This window comes from Oncorhynchus keta, chromosome 32 (assembly GCF_023373465.1).
Source record: "Oncorhynchus keta strain PuntledgeMale-10-30-2019 chromosome 32, Oket_V2, whole genome shotgun sequence".
Classification (NCBI taxonomy): Eukaryota; Metazoa; Chordata; class Actinopteri; order Salmoniformes; family Salmonidae; genus Oncorhynchus; species Oncorhynchus keta.
Genome location: NC_068452.1, coordinates 31,613,203 through 31,635,805, shown reverse-complemented (window position 1 = coordinate 31,635,805; position 22,603 = coordinate 31,613,203). Strand labels below are relative to the sequence as shown.

The 22,603-nt window shown below is 49.4% G+C and overlaps 1 protein-coding gene across 1 annotated transcript in view; it reads left to right on the top strand.

Moving 5' to 3' along the window:
* LOC118365624 (forkhead box protein K2-like) overlaps window positions 1-21,759 on the top strand; it is a 49,237-nt gene extending 27,478 nt beyond the window's left edge. The window contains exons 6-9 of the mRNA XM_035747987.2: window positions 3,290-3,486; window positions 5,553-5,834; window positions 6,082-6,231; window positions 20,832-21,759. Coding sequence (XP_035603880.1) covers window positions 3,290-3,486; window positions 5,553-5,834; window positions 6,082-6,231; window positions 20,832-21,037 — 835 coding nt within the window. The 3' untranslated portion in view covers window positions 21,038-21,759. The remainder of the gene's footprint in view (window positions 1-3,289; window positions 3,487-5,552; window positions 5,835-6,081; window positions 6,232-20,831) is intronic.
* Window positions 21,760-22,603: the final 844 nt, after the last annotated feature.

Genomic DNA, 22,603 nt, shown 5'->3' with positions numbered 1-22,603 from the left:
AACAGCCACGGCGTGGTTTTTCAATACCGTCAATACCATTGACTATTTCTTTTAAGTTTTTCAATATTTTTCAATGTTTTGTTACTTTTTAAGTAAATACCTGCAGTCCGCTTGTGTAATATGTTAGGAGATGAAGCACATTGTGTTCTTAATTTCACCTGTCACATTATTTTACATTATGAAGCATAGTTCCCAGAACAGTTGAGCCAGTCATGTGGGGGCGGCAGGTAGGTGGCGGCAGGTAGGTGGTTAGAGTTGGGCCAGTAACCGAAAGGTTGCTTGATCGAATCCCTGAGCTGACAAGGTAAAAATCTGTCGTTCTGCTCCTGAACAAGGCAGTTAATCCACTGTTCCTAGGCTGTCATTGAAAAATGAGAGGTTGAGAACAAATTCTTATTTGTCTGTCATAGTTGAAGTGTATCTATGATGAAAATTACAGGCCTCTCTCATACTTTTAAGTGGGAGTACTTGCACAATTGGTGGCTGACTAAATACTTTTTTGTGTGTGTGTGAGAACATATATTATTATAGACCTGCTAGATCTACTGTCTCCATTTCACTTTGGCCATTGTTGTGGGCCTGCAGTCCCCTCAACAGCCTCAAATATGCTATTTCATTTCACAAATAATATTTTATATTATTAATTTCAAACAACGGCATTAGCATGAGAAGAACTTACCAGTCCAAAACGATGTCCTCTCCGTTCAAAAAATAATCCTCCATTTGGGAATCACTAAATGAATTGTCCTCGATCAATTTCTTCTAAAAGTGTGTGTACATCTGTATATCTAGACTTAAGATTTAGCTTTCCCTGACTTAGTCGCCATACTGATTGCTATATAAACAGCTGAATATGCGCTTTACCAAAACAATGCTGTGCGCAACATGCGTTGCTCCTTCCGGTATGAAACTTCAATGGCGAATGACCCTCTTTACGCCGGAGTTTACTACATGGGTTGGTCTTCCAACACATAAACATTACATATTGCCGTTTACCTCAGCTCATTGGCTATCTACCCAGCTAGATTTCAAGGCGATCAGTGGTCATTGGGTTAAAATACAGTCAATCAACGAAACAGTGGGCAAATCATTGGTGCACAATGATGTCATTACTTGTCTTCAAATCGGTTTCTTTCAGTCAATACGTCCCACGAAATGACCCATCAGGTTTGGTTGTGTTACAAACAAACCAGTTGATTGCAATGAAACCAAACATGACTGGAAAAGTCACGTTTTGTGTGTGTATTTACCTCGAGTGTGTCGTCAAATGGAATGAGACGGAATTCACAAAAAAGCGGTTCACAAAATGTTTCGTGTTAGGCTATAAAAATGGATTTTATCAAACAAAAGACCATTCATTGTGTAACAATGAGCATTGGGATTGCAAACAGAGGAAGATCGTCAAAGGTAAACAATTTATTTTATTGCAGTTTGTGATTTTGTTACTCCTGTGCTGGTTGAAATAGTTGTTTTTTATGGGGCTCTATCCTCAGTAAATCCTTTTAAAAATCTGACACCGCAGTTGAATTAGCAAGATTCTAGGCTTTCTAAACATGTGAGACACTTGTATTTTCATGAATGTTTAATGACTATTTATGTAGCGATCACCGTATGTTGTCGAATTTCATCCCGCTACCGGTTTCCGTGCGCAGAGGTTAACTGACTTGCCTAGTTAAATAAAGGTAAAATAATGGGAGAAAGTGTGAGCAGTTGGTTCCAGCTGTGTATTGACAGTCAAGTGTTTTTTTTTGCTTCAATAGAGGGATCAGGGATGTGCAACTATAGTTTTCCTTCACAGAAAACACATTAGTAGTTTTCCTTCACAGAAAACACATTAGTAGTTTTCCTTCACAGAAAACACATTAGTAGTTTTCCTTCACAGAAAACACATTAGTAGTTTTCCTTCACAGAAAACACATTAGTAGTTTTCCTTCACAGAAAACACATTAGTAGTTTTCCTTCGCAGAAAACACATTAGTGTTTGTCCTTCGCAGAAAACACATTAGTGTTTGTCCTTCGCAGAAAACACATTAGTGTTTGTCCTTCGCAGAAAACACATTAGTGTTTGTCCTTCGCAGAAAACACATTAGTGTTTGTCCTTCGCAGAAAACACATTAGTGTTTGTCCTTCGCAGAAAACACATTAGTGTTTGTCCTTCGCAGAAAACACATTAGTGTTTGTCCTTCGCAGAAAACACATTAGTGTTTGTCCTTCGCAGAAAACACATTAGTGTTTGTCCTTTGCAGAAAACACATTAGTGTTTGTCCTTTGCAGAAAACACATTAGTGTTTGTCCTTCGCAGAAAACACATTAGTGTTTGTCCTTCGCAGAAAACACATTAGTGTTTGTCCTTCGCAGAAAACTCATTAGTGTTTGTCCTTCGCAGAAAACTCATTAGTGTTTGTCCTTCGCAGAAAACACATTAGTGTTTGTCCTTCAAACAAGCATGTTTCAAAACTTTGTTAATTTGCACAATGTCTCACATTTACATTTGCTTGTAAATGTCCAAACGCGCCAAAAATGACATTCAGTAGCTCCTATCTAGGCAATCCAGTTCATAAAGTTATTTGTGTATGTCTTTGCAATTAATTTCTATTAGTTTGTGCTCTTTAGCATATTTAGTTGGCATCCTCCATGGAAATGTTTAATTACTTGTGCGAATTTTGTTAGCATTCTCTTAATAGACGGCCAATGGTTGTTTTTGTTTTTTTGGTGCGGCCTTGTGTACTAAGCCGGTAATACTGTATATCCCTGAATGCGATCAATATGAAAGTATGGATACCGCCCAACTCTAGGAGACAAATACTTTCCCCAAAACCTTCTTTTAAGAGCAGTTGGAGGCCACGCAAATTAAAATGTATTTTTTTCCTACCCCCAAAAATGGTCTTCAAATGTGATTTTAAGTATTGGTGTGTACTCATAACATCACATTTCATTGTTTCTCTAAGAATGGTTGTAATTTTGAGTGAAACTATTTAAAAAAATCCAAACCAGGAAAAATATAACAGTATTGAATTTGGGAAAATACTGTGTATTTGAAGCTAGGAAAATTTTTTGTATTTTGTGATATGTTTCATAATTTTAAAGTAGCTCTCTTGATATAAAAGGTTGGACACCTCAGCTTTACTGTTAGATTGGCATGTTTGTGCCATCACCTTGTGGCCATATGTGGTCACTATAATATTCCCATTGGGAAAGTGTGACTCTGGTGGAGTGTGACTAGGGTGGTAAATTTCAATGCATATGTAAATCTACAGTATTTTTAAAAATCTGTTTTTCCCTTTCACAGGAGTGCCCCAGTCTCCCCTAATCACTCTGGGGTGCTCTCGGCCCACTCGAGTGGGGTGCAGACCCCTGACAGCCTATCCCGAGAGGGTTCCCCTGTCCCCATGGAACCAGAGCCCGCTCCGGCCCCGCCCCCTGCCACAGCAGTCCAGCCCAAACTAGCTGTCATCCAGGAGGCCTGCTTTGCACAGAGTACACCAGGTGAGAGATGCCCATTTTTGTCCAATCACTTTTTTTTATTACCTTTATTTAACCAGGCAGGGCTCATTGAGATTTAAAATCTCTTTTTCAAGAGCATCCTGGCCAAGATAGGCAGCACCAAGTCATTACAAAAATTACAAACAACATGAAAAACTACACGTAATCTAGTAAAAACCATAGAATTCACAAGAGTATAACAGAATCAAAAACTGCAAATTAAAAACATTGACAGGTCAGGGAGTCAGTCTCAAGATCATTCATCAGTGATTTAAAAATCCCAATCGGGACAAGTTCTTCCAGTATAAAAGTATTTTGTAAGGCGTTCCAAGACTATGGCGCAGAGTACATAAATGCCCTTTTACCAAACTCAGTTGGGACATTTGGAACAGTTAGTAGGATAAAGTCCAGCAAACAAAGAGAGTACCCACCACATTTCTGAACAATAAAAATGCCCAAATAACAAGGTAGTAAACCAAAAATGGCTTTGTAAATAAAATTATACCAGTGACTAGAGAAGGCCAGCCAACCCTGGTATACAAAGTGCAGTGGTGCGTAAGGGTTTTGCAGTTTAAAATAAATCTCAAAGTGCCATGGAAAAGGGTGCCAATTGATCTCAAACGCTGAGCGGAAGCATTCATATATAAGATATCCGCATAGTCTAGTAACGGCATAAAAATGTAGCTTATTCCTAAAATAAAATCCCAATTTCAGCTTCAATTTTTTTTTAAAGTTGTTGAATATGCAATTTAAGAGGCCGTCATCAATTCAAATTCCAAGATATTTCTAAGAGGTTACAACCTCAATCTCCTTGCCCTGACAGGTAGTAATAGGTGAAAGGTTCAGAGGTCTATTTCTTGCTTTAGAAAACACCATTAGTTTAGTTTTGTTAGTATTGAGGATAAGCTTCAATTAACAACGAGGTATGTTGAACAGTATAAAAAGCAGTTTGCAAGTTCTGGAAATCTTTTGTAAGAGATGAGGTACAACAGTAAATAACAGTATCATCAGCATAAAAATGAAGTTGTGCATTTTGGGCATTTTTGTCTAAATCATTTATATAAATAGTGAATAAGAGAGGACCAAGTACAGAGCCTTGGGGCACACCATTAAAGACAGACAATTTAACAGACATAAGCCCATCAAATTGAGTGCACTATCAGACAGTTAGCAAACCATGCAACTGCATGCTCTGAAAGACCTACACTCGACAATCTCTGCCTTTAATATAGCATGATCAGCTGTATCAAAAGCCTTAGAGATCAATACAAAGTGAGACACAATGCTGTTTTTTGTCAGGGGCTTCAGTGATATATAATTTAAAACCTTCATAGCTGCTGTAATTGTGCTATGCTTCTTCCTGAAGCCCGATTGGTACATTGATAAAATAGAGTTAGTAAATAATAAACTCTTAGCTGTTCACACACAAGGGTTTCAAGTATTTTCACCAAGGGTGACAGCTTGAGATTGACCTGTAATTATTCAAAAGAGTTGGATCTCCCCCCTTTTAAAAGTGGTAGGACAAATGCTGATTTTGGGAATTTCATTACATTCCAGGGTTAGATTGAGCACATATGTAAGTGGTTCAGCTATGAAATCATCTGCCAGATTTAAAAGCAGGGATCCAAAAGATCAGGACCTGCAGGCTTTCTCTGATCTAAGGATTTCAGGGCTTTGTGTACCACCTGCACTGAGAATGGCAAAAAGCTAAACGTTTGACCAGCTCTCACTGGTTCATCCACACAGGTTTGTACAGAGATAGAGGACACTGAATCAAACAGCCTACCAGGTGATACAAAGTGCTCATTGACACAATTCAGCATTTCAGTTTTGTCATATACATCAACAGAGTCCTTCAAAACACATGACGTTAATTCATTAACATTACTGTTACCAGACATAGACTTAATAGCCTTCCAAGACTTTCTAGGGTCTTTCTAGGGTCATTCAGGTTATCAGTGGGAACTGACATAAAATATTCAGACTGTTTGACTCTTCTCCAATCCTATGTACAAATGTGCAGTCGTCACATGTGGATCCTCCGTTAAAGAAAGCTATTGTTTTTCCAGGCTCCCCTCTCAACAGCCAGCCGGTGCTCATCACAGTTCAGCGTCAGTTACCTCAGACCCTAAAGCCGGTGACCTATGCCATGGCCACGCCTGTGACTACCAGCACCTATCAGAACCAGCAGCCCGTCATGCAGACGGTGCACGTCGTCCACCAGATCCCTGCCATGTCTGTCACCAGCGTGTCCGGGCTCAGCACCGCCAACACCTACACAGTGGCCACCCCCACCATGGTCACGCTCCAGGCTGAGCCCCAGGAGAACGGAGACTACTCAGAGGCCAAAGGTGAGGGCAGGGAAGGAGGATGGTGTAGTGTGTGTGGTTTCAGCCAGGTATACGTAGGTCTGTTTTACCCTTGACCAAAGCATCTGTGTCTGTATATGTGTGTCTTAGTAAATGTATCTCATGTTGATCAGTTATTGTAGTGCTCGTTTGGTCTTCTGTTATTAGAAGTCATTGACATCTCTCCTTTTTTTCTGTTTGTCTATAGTAAAAGTATAATCTGTTCCAACCATCTCCCACGCCTCTATAGGCGGTGGCAGTCGCATCATCCAGACGACCCAGTCGGCCACGCCCTTACAGACGCTAACCTTAGTGCAGCAGCCCCTGGGCCAGCACCAGCTCCCCATAAAGACCATCACACAGAATGGCACCCACCTGATGCCAATGCAGGCTGCTGCAGGTGAGACACTGACTTACAATGGATCCTGTCAAAGCTCTTTATCTGCATCTGTAGTCTACCATCGCTCTGGCCCCATCTGTAGTCTACCATCGCTCTGACCCCATCTGTAGTCTACCATCGCTCTGACCACATCTGTAGTCTGCCACTGCTCTGACCCCATCTGTAGTCTGCCACTGCTCTGACCCCATCTGTAGTCTACCACTGCTCTGACCACATCTGTAGTCTACCATCGCTCTGACCACATCTGTAGTCTACCATCGCTCTGACCACATCTGTAGTCTACCATCGCTCTGACCACATCTGTAGTCTGCCACTGCTCTGACCCCATCTGTAGCCTGCCACTGCTCTGACCCCATCTGTAGCCTGCCACTTCTCTGACCCCATCTGTAGCCTGCCACTGCTCTGACCCCATCTGTAGCCTGCCACTGCTCTGACCCCATCTGTAGCCTGCCACTGCTCTGACCCCATCTGTAGCCTGCCACTGCTCTGATCCCATCTGTAGCCTGCCACTGCTCTGACCCCATCTGTAGCCTGCCACTGCTCTGACCCCATCTGTAGCCTGCCACTGCTCTGACCCCATCTGTAGCCTGCCACTGCTCTGACCCCATCTGTAGCCTGCCACTGCTCTGACCCCATCTGTAGCCTGCCACTGCTCTGAACCCATCTGTAGCCTGCCACTTCTCTGACCCCATCTGTAGCCTACCACTGCTCTGACCCCATCTGTAGCCTGCCACTGCTCTGACCCCATCTGTAGCCTGCCACTGCTCTGACCCCAGACAGGCCGACCACAACAGTGAATCAACCCACCCAGGTGACGCACCCCCCCCCAGGGACGGCACGAGAGAGCCCCAGCAAGCCAGTGACTCAGCCCCCGTAACAGGGTTAGAGGCAGAGAATCCCAGTGGAAAGAGGGGAACCGGCCAGGCAGAGACAGCAAGGGCGGTTCGTTGCTCCAGAGCCTTTCCGTTCACCTTCCCACTCCTGGGCCAGACTACACTCAATCATATGACCCACTGAAGAGATGAGTCTTCAGTAAAGACTTAAAGGTTGAGACCGAGTTTGCGTCTCTGACATGGGTAGGCAGACCGTTCCATAAAAATGGAGCTCTATAAGAGAAAGCCCTGCCTCCAGCTGTTTGCTTAGAAATTCTAGGGACAATTAGGAGGCCTGCGTCTAGTGACCGTAGCGTACGTGTAGGTATGTACGGCAGGACCAAATCAGAGAGGTAGGTAGGAGCAAGCCCATGTAATGCTTTGTAGGTTAGCAGTAAAACCTTGAAATCAGCCCTTGCTTTGACAGGAAGCCAGTGTAGAGCGGCTAGCACTGGAGTAATATGATCAAATTTTGGGGTTCTAGTCAGGATTCTAGCAGCCGTATTTAGCACTAACTGAAGTTTATTTAGTGCTTTATCCGGGTAGCCGGAAAATAGAGCATTGCAGTAGTCTAACCTAGAAGTGACAAAAGCATGGATTAATTTTTCTGCATTTTTGGACAGAAAGTTTCTGATTTTTGCAATGTTACGTAGATGGAAAAAAGCTGTCCTCGAAATGGTCTTGATATGTTCTTCAAAAGAGAGATCAGGGTCCAGAGTAACGCCGAGGTCCTTCACAGTTTTATTTGAGACGACTGTACAACCATTAAGATTAATTGTCAGATTCAACAGAAGATCTCTTTGTTTCTTGGGACCTAGAACAAGCATCTCTGTTTTGTCCGAGTTTAATAGTAGAAAGTTTGCAGCCATCCACTTCCTTATGTCTGAAACACATGCTTCTAGCGAGGGCAATTTTGGGGCTTCACCATGTTTCATTGAAATGTACAGCTGTGTGTCATCCGCATAGCAGTGAAAGTTTACATTATGTTTTCGAATAACATCCCCAAGAGGTAAAATATATATATATATAGTGAAAACAATAGTGGTCCTAAAACAGAACCTTGAGGAACACCGAAATTTACAGTTGATTTGTCAGAGGACAAACCATTCACAGAGACAAACTGATATCTTTCCGACAGATAAGACCTAAACCAGGCCAGAACATGTCCGTGTAGACCAATTTGGGTTTCCAATCTCTCCAAAAGAATGTGGTGATCGATGGTATCAAAAGCAGCACTAAGGTCTAGGAGCACGAGGACAGATGCAGAGCCTCGGTCCGATGCCATTAAAATGTAATTTACCACCTTCACAAGTGCCATCTCAGTGCTATGATGGGGTCTAAAACCAGACTGAAGCATTTCGTATACATTGTTTGTCTTCAGGAAGGCAGTGAGTTGCTGCGCAACAGCCTTCTCTAAAATCTTTGAGAGGAATGGAAGATTCGATATAGGCCGATAGTTTTTTATATTTTCTGGGTCAAGGTTTGGCTTTTTCAAGAGAGGCTTTATTACTGCCACTTTTAGTGAGCTTGGTACACATCCAGTGGATAGAGAGCCGTTTATTATGTTCAACATAGGAGGGCCAAGCACAGGAAGCAGCTCTTTCAGTAGTTTAGTTGGAATAGGGTCCAGTATACAGCTTGAAGGTTTAGAGGCCATGATTATTTTCATCATTGTGTCAAGAGATATAGTACTAAAACACTTGAGCGTCTCTCTTGATCCTAGGTCCTGGCAGAGTTGTGCAGACTCAGGACAACTGAGGTTTGGAGGAATACGCAGGTTTAAAGAGGAGTCCGTAATTTGCTTTCTAATAATCATAATCTTTTCCTCAAAGAAGTTCATGAATTTATCACTGCTAAAGTGAAAGTCATCCTCTCTTGGGGAATGCTGCTTTTTAGTTAGCTTTGCCACAGTATCAAAAAGGAATTTCGGATTGTTCTTATTTTCCTCAATTAAGTTAGAAAAATAGGACGATCGAGCAGCAGTAAGGGCTCTTCGGTACTGCACGGTACCGTCCTTCCAAGCTAGTCGGAAGACTTCCAGTTTGGTGTGGCGCCATTTCCGTTCCAATTTTCTGGAAGCTTGCTTCAGAGCTCGGGTATTTTCTGTGTACCAGGGAGCTAGTTTCTTATGAGACATTTTTTTAGTTTTTAGGGTGCAACTGCATCTAGGGTATTGCGCAAGGTTAAATTGAGATCCTCAGTTAGGTGGTTAACGGATTTTTGTCCTCTGGCGTCCTTGGGTAGGCAGAGGGAGTCTGGAAGGGCATCAAGGAATCTTTGTGTTGTCTGTGAATTTATAGCACGACTTTTGATGTTCCTTGGTTGGGGTCTGAGCAGATTATTTGTTGCAATTGCAAACGTAATAAAATGGTGGTCCGATAGTCCAGGATTATGAGGAAAAACATTAAGATCCACAACATTTATTCCATGGGACAAAACTAGGTCCAGCGTATGACTGTGACAGTGAGTGGGTCCAGAGACATGTTGGACAAAACCCACTGAGTCGATGATGGCTCCAAAAGCCTTTTGGAGTGGGTCTGTGGACTTTTCCATGTGAATATTAAAGTCACCAAAGATTAGAATATTATCTGCAATGACTACAAGGTCTGATAGGAATTCAGGGAACTCAGTGAAACGCTGTATATGGCCCAGGAGGCCTGTAAACAGTAGCTATAAAAAGTGATTGAGTAGGCTGCATAGATTTCATGACTAGAAGCTCAAAGACGAAAACGTTTTTTTTTTTTTTTGTAAATTGAAATTTGCTATCGTAAATGTTAGCAACACCTCCGCCTTTGCGGGATGCACGGGGGATATGGTCACTAGTGTAGCCAGGAGGTGAGGCCTCGTTTAACACAGTAAATTCATCAGGCTTAAGCCATGTTTCAGTCAGGCCAATCACATCAAGATTATGATCAGTGATTAGTTCATTGACTATAATTGCCTTTGAAGTAAGGGATCTAACATTAAGTAGCCCTATTTTGAGATGTGAGGTATCATGATCCCCATCTGTAGTCTACCACTGCTCTGACCCCATCTATAGTCTACCACTTCTCTGACCCCATCTGTAGCCTACCACTGCTCTGACCCCATCTGTAGCCTGCCACTGCTCTGACCCCATCTGTAGCCTGCCACTGCTCTGACCCCATCTGTAGCCTGCCACTGCTCTGACCCCATCTGTAGCCTGCCACTGCTCTGACCCCATCTGTAGCCTGCCACTGCTCTGACCCCATCTGTAGCCTGCCACTGCTCTGACCCCATCTGTAGCCTGCCACTGCTCTGACCCCATCTGTAGTCTACCACTGCTCTGACCCCATCTGTAGCCTGCCACTGCTCTGACCCCATCTGTAGCCTGCCACTGCTCTGACCCTATCTGTAGCCTGCCACTGCTCTGACCACATCTGTAGTCTACCACTGCTCTGACCACATCTGTAGCCTGCCACTGCTCTGACCCCGTCTGTAGCCTGCCACTGCTCTGACCCCATCTGTAGCCTGCCACTGCTCTGACCCCATCTGTAGCCTGCCACTGCTCTGACCCCATCTGTAGCCTGCCACTGCTCTGACCCCATCTGTAGCCTGCCACTGCTCTGACCCCATCTGTAGTCTACCACTGCTCTGACCCCATCTGTAGTCTACCACTGCTCTGACCCCATCTGTAGCCTGCCACTGCTCTGATCCCATCTGTAGCCTGCCACTGCTCTGACCCCATCTGTAGCCTGCCACTGCTCTGACCCATCTGTAGCCTACCACTGCTCTGACCCCATCTGTAGCCTACCACTGCTCTGACCCTATCTGTAGTCTACCACTGCTCTGACCCCATCTGTAGCCTGCCACTGCTCTGACCCCATCTGTAGCCTGCCACTGCTCTGACCCCATCTGTAGTCTACCACTGCTCTGACCCCATCTGTAGCCTGCCACTGCTCTGACCCCATCTGTAGTCTACCACTGCTCTGACCCCATCTGTAGCCTGCCACTGCTCTGACCCCATCTGTAGTCTACCACTGCTCTGACCCTATCTGTAGTCTACCACTGCTCTGACCCCATCTGTAGCCTGCCACTGCTCTGACCCCATCTGTAGTCTACCACTGCTCTGCCCCCATCTGTAGTCTACCACTGCTCTGTCCCATCTGTAGTCTACCACTGCTCTGTCCCATCTGTAGTCTACCACTGCTCTGTCCCATCTGTAGCCTGCCACTGCTCTGATCCCATCTGTAGCCTGCCACTGCTCTGATCCCATCTGTAGCCTGCCACTGCTCTGACCCCATCTGTAGCCTACCACTGCTCTGACCCCATCTGTAGCCTGCCACTGCTCTGACTCCATCTGTAGCCTGCCACTGCTCTGACCCCATCTGTAGCCTACCACTGCTCTGACCCTATCTGTAGCCTGCCACTGCTCTGACCCCATCTGTAGTCTACCACTGCTCTGTCCCATCTGTAGCCTGCCACTGCTCTGATCCTATCTGTAGTCTACCACTGCTCTGACCCCATCTGTAGTCTACCACTGCTCTGACCCCATCTGTAGCCTACCACTGCTCTGACCCCATCTGTAGCCTGCCACTGCTCTGACCCCATCTGTAGCCTGCCACTGCTCTGACCCCATCTGTAGCCTGCCACTGCTCTGACCCCATCTGTAGCCTGCCACTGCTCTGACCCCATCTGTAGCCTGCCACTGCTCTGACCCCATCTGTAGCCTGCCACTGCTCTGACCCCATCTGTAGCCTGCCACTGCTCTGACCCCATCTGTAGTCTACCACTGCTCTGATCCCATCTGTAGCCTGCCACTGCTCTGACCCCATCTGTAGCCTGCCACTGCTCTGACCCCATCTGTAGCCTGCCACTGCTCTGACCCCATCTGTAGCCTGCCACTGCTCTGACCCCATCTGTAGCCTGCCACTGCTCTGACCCCATCTGTAGCCTGCCACTGCTCTGACCCCATCTGTAGCCTGCCACTGCTCTGACCCCATCTGTAGCCTGCCACTGCTCTGACCCCATCTGTAGCCTGCCACTGCTCTGACCCCATCTGTAGTCTGCCACTGCTCTGACCCCATCTGTAGCCTGCCACTGCTCTGACCCCATCTGTAGCCTGCCACTGCTCTGACCCCATCTGTAGCCTGCCACTGCTCTGACCCCATCTGTAGCCTGCCACTGCTCTGACCCCATCTGTAGCCTGCCACTGCTCTGACCCCATCTGTAGTCTACCACTGCTCTGACCCCATCTGTAGCCTGCCACTGCTCTGACCCCATCTGTAGCCTGCCACTGCTCTGACCCCATCTGTAGTCTGCCACTGCTCTGACCCCATCTGTAGCCTGCCACTGCTCTGACCCCATCTGTAGTCTACCACTGCTCTGACCCCATCTGTAGCCTGCCACTGCTCTGACCCCATCTGTAGTCTACCACTGCTCTGACCCCATCTGTAGCCTGCCACTGCTCTGACCCCATCTGTAGTCTACCACTGCTCTGACCCTATCTGTAGTCTACCACTGCTCTGACCCCATCTGTAGCCTGCCACTGCTCTGACCCCATCTGTAGTCTACCACTGCTCTGCCCCCATCTGTAGTCTACCACTGCTCTGTCCCATCTGTAGTCTACCACTGCTCTGTCCCATCTGTAGTCTACCACTGCTCTGTCCCATCTGTAGCCTGCCACTGCTCTGATCCCATCTGTAGCCTGCCACTGCTCTGATCCCATCTGTCTACCAGCCTGCCACTGCTCTGACCCCATCTGTAGCCTACCACTGCTCTGACCCCATCTGTAGCCTGCCACTGCTCTGACCCCATCTGTAGCCTGCCACTGCTCTGACCCCATCTGTAGCCTACCACTGCTCTGACCCTATCTGTAGCCTGCCACTGCTCTGACCCCATCTGTAGTCTACCACTGCTCTGTCCCATCTGTAGCCTGCCACTGCTCTGATCCTATCTGTAGTCTACCACTGCTCTGACCCCATCTGTAGTCTACCACTGCTCTGACCCCATCTGTAGTCTACCACTGCTCTGACCCCATCTGTAGCCTACCACTGCTCTGACCCCATCTGTAGCCTGCCACTGCTCTGACCCCATCTGTAGCCTGCCACTGCTCTGACCCCATCTGTAGCCTGCCACTGCTCTGACCCCATCTGTAGCCTGCCACTGCTCTGACCCCATCTGTAGCCTACCACTGCTCTGACCCCATCTGTAGCCTGCCACTGCTCTGACCCCATCTGTAGCCTGCCACTGCTCTGACCCCATCTGTAGCCTGCCACTGCTCTGACCCCATCTGTAGCCTGCCACTGCTCTGACCCCATCTGTAGCCTACCACTGCTCTGACCCATCTGTAGTCTACCACTGCTCTGACCCCATCTGTAGCCTGCCACTGCTCTGACCCCATCTGTAGCCTGCCACTGCTCTGACCCCATCTGTAGCCTACCACTGCTCTGACCCCATCTGTAGCCTACCACTGCTCTGACCCCATCTGTAGCCTGCCACTGCTCTGACCCCATCTGTAGCCTGCCACTGCTCTGACCCCATCTGTAGTCTGCCACTGCTCTGACCCCATCTGTAGTCTACCACTGCTCTGACCCCATCTGTAGTCTACCACTGCTCTGACCCCATCTGTAGCCTGCCACTGCTCTGACCCCATCTGTAGCCTGCCACTGCTCTGACCCCATCTGTAGCCTGCCACTGCTCTGACCCCATCTGTAGCCTGCCACTGCTCTGACCCCATCTGTAGCCTGCCACTGCTCTGACCCCATCTGTAGCCTGCCACTGCTCTGACCCCATCTGTAGTCTGCCACTGCTCTGACCCCATCTGTAGTCTACCACTGCTCTGACCCCATCTGTAGTCTACCACTGCTCTGACCCCATCTTTAGTCTACCACTGCTCTGTCCCATCTGTAGTCTACCACTGCTCTGACCCCATCTGTAGTCTACCACTGCTCTGTCCCATCTGTAGTCTACCACTGCTCTGTCCCATCTGTAGTCTACCACTGCTCTGTCCCATCTGTAGTCTACCACTGCTCTGACCCATCTGTAGTCTACCACTGCTCTGACCCCATCTGTAGTCTACCACTGCTCTGTCCCATCTGTAGTCTACCACTGCTCTGTCCCATCTGTAGTCTACCACTGCTCTGACCCCATCTGTAGTCTACCACTGCTCTTGTCCCATCTGTAGTCTGCCACTGCTCTTGTCCCATCTGTAGTCTGCCACTGCTCTGTCCCCATCTGTAGCCTACCACTGCTCTCACCCCATCTGTAGCCTGCCACTGCTCTGACCCCATCTGTAGCCTGCCACTGCTCTGACCCCATCTGTAGCCTGCCACTGCTCTGACCCCATCTGTAGCCTGCCACTGCTCTGACCCCATCTGTAGCCTGCCACTGCTCTGACCCCATCTGTAGCCTGCCACTGCTCTGACCCCATCTGTAGCCTGCCACTGCTCTGACCCCATCTGTAGCCTGCCACTGCTCTGACCCCATCTGTAGCCTGCCACTGCTCTGACCCCATCTGTAGCCTGCCACTGCTCTGACCCCATCTGTAGTCTACCACTGCTCTGACCCCATCTGTAGTCTACCACTGCTCTGACCCCATCTGTAGCCTGCCACTGCTCTGACCCCATCTGTAGCCTGCCACTGCTCTGACCCTTATCTGTAGTCTACCACTGCTCTGACCCCATCTGTAGCCTGCCACTGCTCTGACCCCATCTGTAGCCTACCACTGCTCTGACTCCATCTGTAGCCTGCCACTGCTCTGACCCCATCTGTAGCCTGCCACTGCTCTGACCCCATCTGTAGCCTGCCACTGACCCCATCTGTAGTCCCCATCTGTAGTCTACCACTGCTCTGACCCCATCTGTAGTCTACCACTGCTCTGACCCCATCTGTAGTCTACCACTGCTCTGACCCCATCTGTAGCCTGCCACTGCTCTGACCCCATCTGTAGCCTGCCACTGCTCTGACCCCATCTGTAGCCTGCCACTGCTCTGACCCCATCTGTAGCCTGCCACTGCTCTGACCCCATCTGTAGCCTGCCACTGCTCTGACCCCATCTGTAGCCTGCCACTGCTCTGACCCCATCTGTAGCCTGCCACTGCTCTGACCCCATCTGTAGCCTACCACTGCTCTGACCCTATCTGTAGCCTGCCACTGCTCTGACCCCATCTGTAGTCTACCACTGCTCTGACCCCATCTGTAGCCTGCCACTGCTCTGACCCCATCTGTAGCCTGCCACTGCTCTGACCCCATCTGTAGCCTGCCACTGCTCTGACCCCATCTGTAGCCTACCACTGCTCTGACCCCATCTGTAGCCTACCACTGCTCTGACCCCATCTGTAGTCTACCACTGCTCTGACCCCATCTGTAGCCTGCCACTGCTCTGACCCCATCTGTAGCCTGCCACTGCTCTGACCCCATCTGTAGTCTGCCACTGCTCTGACCCCATCTGTAGTCTACCACTGCTCTGACCCCATCTGTAGTCTACCACTGCTCTGACCCCATCTGTAGCCTGCCACTGCTCTGACCCCATCTGTAGCCTGCCACTGCTCTGACCCCATCTGTAGTCTACCACTGCTCTGACCCCATCTGTAGCCTGCCACTGCTCTGACCCCATCTGTAGCCTGCCACTGCTCTGACCCCATCTGTAGTCTACCACTGCTCTGACCCCATCTGTAGTCTACCACTGCTCTGACCCCATCTGTAGTCTACCACTGCTCTGACCCCATCTGTAGCCTGCCACTGCTCTGACCCCATCTGTAGCCTACCACTGCTCTGACCCCATCTGTAGCCTGCCACTGCTCTGACCCCATCTGTAGCCTGCCACTGCTCTGACCCCATCTGTAGCCTGCCACTGCTCTGACCCCATCTGTAGCCTGCCACTGCTCTGACCCCATCTGTAGCCTGCCACTGCTCTGACCCCATCTGTAGCCTGCCACTGCTCTGACCCCATCTGTAGCCTGCCACTGCTCCGACCCCATCTGTAGCCTGCCACTGCTCTGACCCCATCTGTAGTCTACCACTGCTCTGCCCCCATCTGTAGTCTACCACTGCTCTGGCCCATCTGTAGTCTACCACTGCTCTGTCCCCATCTGTAGTCTACCACTGCTCTGTCCCCATCTGTAGTCTACCACTGCTCTGACCCCATCTGTAGTCTACCACTGCTCTGACCCCATCTGTAGTCTACCACTGCTCTGGCCCATCTGTAGTCTACCACTGCTCTGGCCCATCTGTAGTCTGCCACTGCTCTTGTCCCATCTGTAGTCTGCCACTGCTCTTGTCCCATCTGTAGTCTGCCACTGCTCTGACCCCATCTGTAGTCTGCCACTGCTCTTGTCCCCATCTGTAGCCTACCACTGCTCTGACCCCATCTGTAGCCTGCCACTGCTCTGACCCCATCTGTAGCCTGCCACTGCTCTGACCCCATCTGTAGCCTGCCACTGCTCTGACCCCATCTGTAGCCTGCCACTGCTCTGACCCCATCTGTAGCCTGCCACTGCTCTGACCCCATCTGTAGCCTGCCACTGCTCTGACCCCATCTGTAGCCTGCCACTGCTCTGACCCCATCTGTAGCCTGCCACTGCTCTGACCCCATCTGTAGCCTGCCACTGCTCTGACCCCATCTGTAGCCTGCCACTGCTCTGACCCCATCTGTAGCCTGCCACTGCTCTGACCCCATCTGTAGCCTGCCACTGCTCTGACCCCATCTGTAGCCTGCCACTGCTCTGACCCCATCTGTAGCCTGCCACTGCTCTGACCCCATCTGTAGCCTGCCACTGCTCTGACCCCATCTGTAGCCTGCCACTGCTCTGACCCCATCTGTAGTCTACCACTGCTCTGGCCCATCTGTAGTCTACCACTGCTCTGGCCCATCTGTAGTCTGCCACTGCTCTTGTCCCATCTGTAGTCTGCCACTGCTCTTGTCCCCATCTGTAGCCTACCACTGCTCTGACCCCATCTGTAGCCTGCCACTGCTCTGACCCCATCTGTAGCCTGCCACTGCTCTGACCCCATCTGTAGCCTGCCACTGCTCTGACCCCATCTGTAGCCTGCCACTGCTCTGACCCCATCTGTAGCCTGCCACTGCTCTGTCCCATCTGTAGTCTACCACTGCTCTGTCCCATCTGTAGTCTACCACTGCTCTGACCCCATCTGTAGTCTACCACTGCTCTGTCCCATCTGTAGTCTACCACTGCTCTGTCCCATCTGTAGTCTGCCACTGCTCTTGTCCCATCTGTAGTCTGCCACTGCTCTTGTGCCATCTGTAGCCTGCCACTGCTCTTGTGCCATCTGTAGCCTACCACTGCTCTGACCCCATCTGTAGCCTGCCACTGCTCTGACCCCATCTGTAGCCTGCCACTGCTCTGACCCCATCTGTAGCCTGCCACTGCTCTGCCCATCTGTAGCCTGCCACTGCTCTGAGCCCATCTGTAGCCTGCCACTGCTCTGACCCCATCTGTAGTCTGCCACTGCTCTGACCCATCTGTAGTCTACCACTGCTCTGACCACATCTGTAGCCTGCCACTGCTCTGACCCCATCTGTAGCCTGCCACTGCTCTGACCCCATCTGTAGTCTGCCACTGCTCTGACCCATCTGTAGTCTACCACTGCTCTGATCCTATCTGTAGCCTGCCACTGCTCTGACCCCATCTGTAGCCTGCCACTGCTCTGACCCCATCTGTAGCCTGCCACTGCTCTGACCCCATCTGTAGCCTGCCACTGCTCTGACCCCATCTGTAGCCTGCCACTGCTCTGACCCCATCTGTAGTCTACCACTGCTCTGACCCCATCTGTAGTCTGCCACTGCTCTGACCCCATCTGTAGTCTACCACTGCTCTGACCCCATCTGTAGCCTGCCACTGCTCTGACCCCATCTGTAGCCTGCCACTTCTCTGACCCCATCTGTAGCCTGCCACTGCTCTGACCCCATCTGTAGTCTACCACTGCTCTGACCCCATCTGTAGCCTACCACTGCTCTGACCCCATCTGTAGCCTGCCACTGCTCTGACCCCATCTGTAGCCTGCCACTGCTCTGACCCCATCTGTAGCCTGCCACTGCTCTGACCCCATCTGTAGTCTGCCACTGCTCTGACCCCATCTGTAGTCTGCCACTGCTCTGACCCCATCTGTAGTCTACCACTGCTCTGACCCCATCTGTAGTCTGCCACTGCTCTGACCCCATCTGTAGCCTGCCACTGCTCTGACCCCATCTGTAGCCTGCCACTGCTCTGACCCCATCTGTAGCCTGCCACTGCTCTGACCCCATCTGTAGCCTGCCACTGCTCTGACCCCATCTGTAGCCTGCCACTGCTCTGACCCCATCTGTAGCCTGCCACTGCTCTGACCCCATCTGTAGCCTGCCACTGCTCTGTCCCATCTGTAGTCTACCACTGCTCTGTCCCATCTGTAGTCTACCACTGCTCTGACCCCATCTGTAGTCTACCACTGCTCTGTCCCATCTGTAGTCTACCACTGCTCTGTCCCATCTGTAGTCTGCCACTGCTCTTGTCCCATCTGTAGTCTGCCACTGCTCTTGTGCCATCTGTAGCCTGCCACTGCTCTTGTGCCATCTGTAGCCTACCACTGCTCTGACCCCATCTGTAGCCTGCCACTGCTCTGACCCCATCTGTAGCCTGCCACTGCTCTGACCCCATCTGTAGCCTGCCACTGCTCTGAGCCCATCTGTAGCCTGCCACTGCTCTGAGCCCATCTGTAGCCTGCCACTGCTCTGACCCCATCTGTAGCCTGCCACTGCTCTGACCACATCTGTAGTCTACCACTGCTCTGACCACATCTGTAGCCTGCCACTGCTCTGACCCCATCTGTAGCCTGCCACTGCTCTGACCCCATCTGTAGTCTGCCACTGCTCTGACCACATCTGTAGTCTACCACTGCTCTGATCCTATCTGTAGCCTGCCACTGCTCTGACCCCATCTGTAGCCTGCCACTGCTCTGACCCCATCTGTAGCCTGCCACTGCTCTGACCCCATCTGTAGCCTGCCACTGCTCTGACCCCATCTGTAGCCTGCCACTGCTCTGGCCCCATCTGTAGTCTACCACTGCTCTGACCCCATCTGTAGTCTACCACTGCTCTGACCCCATCTGTAGTCTACCACTGCTCTGACCCCATCTGTAGCCTGCCACTGCTCTGACCCCATCTGTAGCCTGCCACTTCTCTGACCCCATCTGTAGCCTGCCACTGCTCTGACCCCATCTGTAGTCTACCACTGCTCTGACCCCATCTGTAGCCTACCACTGCTCTGACCCCATCTGTAGCCTGCCACTGCTCTGACCCCATCTGTAGCCTGCCACTGCTCTGACCCCATCTGTAGCCTGCCACTGCTCTGACCCCATCTGTAGCCTGCCACTGCTCTGACCCCATCTGTAGTCTGCCACTGCTCTGACCCCATCTGTAGTCTACCACTGCTCTGACCCCATCTGTAGTCTACCACTGCTCTGACCCCATCTGTAGCCTGCCACTGCTCTGACCCCATCTGTAGCCTGCCACTGCTCTGACCCCATCTGTAGTCTACCACTGCTCTGACCCCATCTGTAGCCTGCCACTGCTCTGACCCCATCTGTAGCCTGCCACTGCTCTGACCCCATCTGTAGCCTGCCACTGCTCTGACCCCATCTGTAGCCTGCCACTGCTCTGACCCCATCTGTAGCCTGCCACTGCTCTGACCCCATCTGTAGTCTACCACTGCTCTGTCCCATCTGTAGTCTACCACTGCTCTGACCCCATCTGTAGCCTGCCACTTCTCTGACCCCATCTGTAGCCTGCCACTTCTCTGACCCCATCTGTAGTCTACCACTGCTCTGTCCCATCTGTAGTCTGCCACTGCTCTGACCACATCTGTAGCCTACCACTGCTCTGACCACATCTGTAGCCTGCCACTGCTCTGATCCCATCTGTAGCCTGCCACTGCTCTGACCCCATCTGTAGCCTACCACTGCTCTGACCACATCTGTAGCCTACCACTGCTCTGACCCCATCTGTAGCCTGCCACTGCTCTGACCCCATCTGTAGCCTGCCACTGCTCTGACCCCATCTGTAGCCTGCCACTGCTCTGACCCCATCTGTAGCCTGCCACTGCTCTGACCCCATCTGTAGCCTACCACTGCTCTGACCCCATCTGTAGTCTACCACTGCTCTGACACCATCTGTAGCCTGCCACTGCTCTGACCCCATCTGTAGTCTACCACTGCTCTGACCCCATCTGTAGTCTGCCACTGCTCTGACCCCATCTGTAGCCTGCCACTGCTCTGACCCCATCTGTAGCCTGCCACTGCTCTGACCCCATCTGTAGTCTACCACTGCTCTGACCCCATCTGTAGCCTGCCACTGCTCTGACCCCATCTGTAGTCTGCCACTGCTCTGACCCCATCTGTAGCCTGCCACTGCTCTGACCCCATCTGTAGCCTGCCACTGCTCTGACCCCATCTGTAGTCTACCACTGCTCTGACCCCATCTGTAGCCTGCCACTGCTCTGACCCCATCTGTAGTCTACCACTGCTCTGACCCCATCTGTATCCTGCCACTGTTGTGAGTTGTCCCTTTTTGTTTAATTAACTAGAATTCATGCAGCGTACTTGTCAGTATGAAGTGCCATATGAATCCCTGTCTGGCTGGAGTTTCCTACACTGTTTTGAAAAGTACACTTTTTATTGGCATATGTTCTAAGACATTAGATTACTTAGCAGAGTATTCCATCAATTCCGGCACTGAAATATTTCTATTTTTTTTCCTCATCTTCCTCCCATGTTCAGCCACAGCTGTTGCGAGTCCTCTCCACTTGCTGGCCACTCATGCCTCCGCTTCAGCCTCCCTCCCGACCAAACAACAGAACGGAGCCCAGGCGGCCAGCGATCAGCCCAACGCTAAGCGCATCAAAACAGAGGAAGGGGACAGCGCCACCCGCGCAGTAGATACGGACTCGTCGGCAGCCAATGACCAAGCCAGCCACCACAACTAGTCTTCTGCATCATCGCCACCATCTTGTTTTTTTCTTTCCTTTCCTACCATGTATTTCTCCCTTCTTCCATTGACTCCCAAGGTGCCAAAAGGAGAAGATTTTCAGTTGGTTTAACCATTGTAGAGGATTGGAAAATATGACCACCCCTTAAAAAAAAAGACTGAAGAGAACATTTAGTTGAGATTTGAAAAAAGGACAAAGTAGAACTCTAATTTGAAGGTCCCCTGTGAGACATCGCCACGGAGGAGGAGGATGACGACTACTCCAAGACCACAGGAAGCCTTAACAACAATTAACCTTTAACATGATGAGCTGAACTTTGACCACCTGCAGCGACCAGTTTGACTGAGGCCCATGTTAGCCCGGCGGTCGCACGGCATCTCTGTCTCAACTACCTCAGTGCAGATTGGGGGCCACGGTCAAGGGCACCACTCAACGGACCCATGGGATGACTGGATGAGGTGACCAACTAGCAGCATGACAAGCATTTGACGCAGACATGAAATATCAATGAGTGCATTCAGAAAAGGGGATCAAAACAGCCAATTCCTTGACCTTTGGCAGCTAGCCTTTCATATACTGACTAGCCTTATTGCAGCTCTAAGTAGTAATGCAGTATTTTGTTGTTCATATGTGGACCTTAGGATCTGTTTTGGATGTATTTTCATTTATATAGGTAAAAAAAAAGTCCTAATAATTGAAATAAAGAAAGCATTACAGCAGTGGGGTCTGACATTTCAATCACTCCACCTGAACTTCAACATTCTCGCTGTTACTTTGTATGTGGACTTTTTTTCTGTTCAGTGTCGTTTATTTTTACAATTCTATCAATGGAGTGCCCCCCCCCCCCCTGTCAAATCCATGTTCTGTCATATCCAAATCAATTTGCTTTGTTACACTTACATATTTTCATACTTGCACAGATAACCAGTAAGATATAAACATATTAATTCCATGTGTAGTTGATCAGATGCCTGCCTCCTCATCGAGCTTTCATGTAACAGACTACAGAAAAGTACCTGAGCCGTTAACGCTTGAATTCTTAGTTGAAACTGTACCAAAGGGGTCATTCCACCTCTGTTTGGTCAGAACCTGAGGGATGGGCCTGGAGAAATGTAACCACTCTCAGATTGACAGATGGGGCTATGGATGCCAGGACTGACTATCCATGATATGCTTTACATTTACATTGTTTACAAACATAGAAAATGTTTATATTCTGATGGGGTACGAGAGTTGAACTAAGCTCATTAGGCGTTTTTATAAGTTATTATTCAAGAATTGATGGGTATATATCATTCATTTAAGTCAGAAAATGGATGTAGCAACTAAGGATTCTAGCTTTAACTGTACATTTAACAGAAGAAAATAGCTGTTTAAAACCAGACCAGATCTGCACTTGGTAATCTTATTTTTTTTCTCTCGTTATCCTTGGCTGTGGTGACTTTGTGGACAGACCCTTTGCTTGATTATTTTATTCTGTTCCGACAACCTGACGAGTCTGTCTTCAGATTGTATATGTTCCAAACTAAAGAAGATACAAGAGATGGATATTTGTTCCACTTC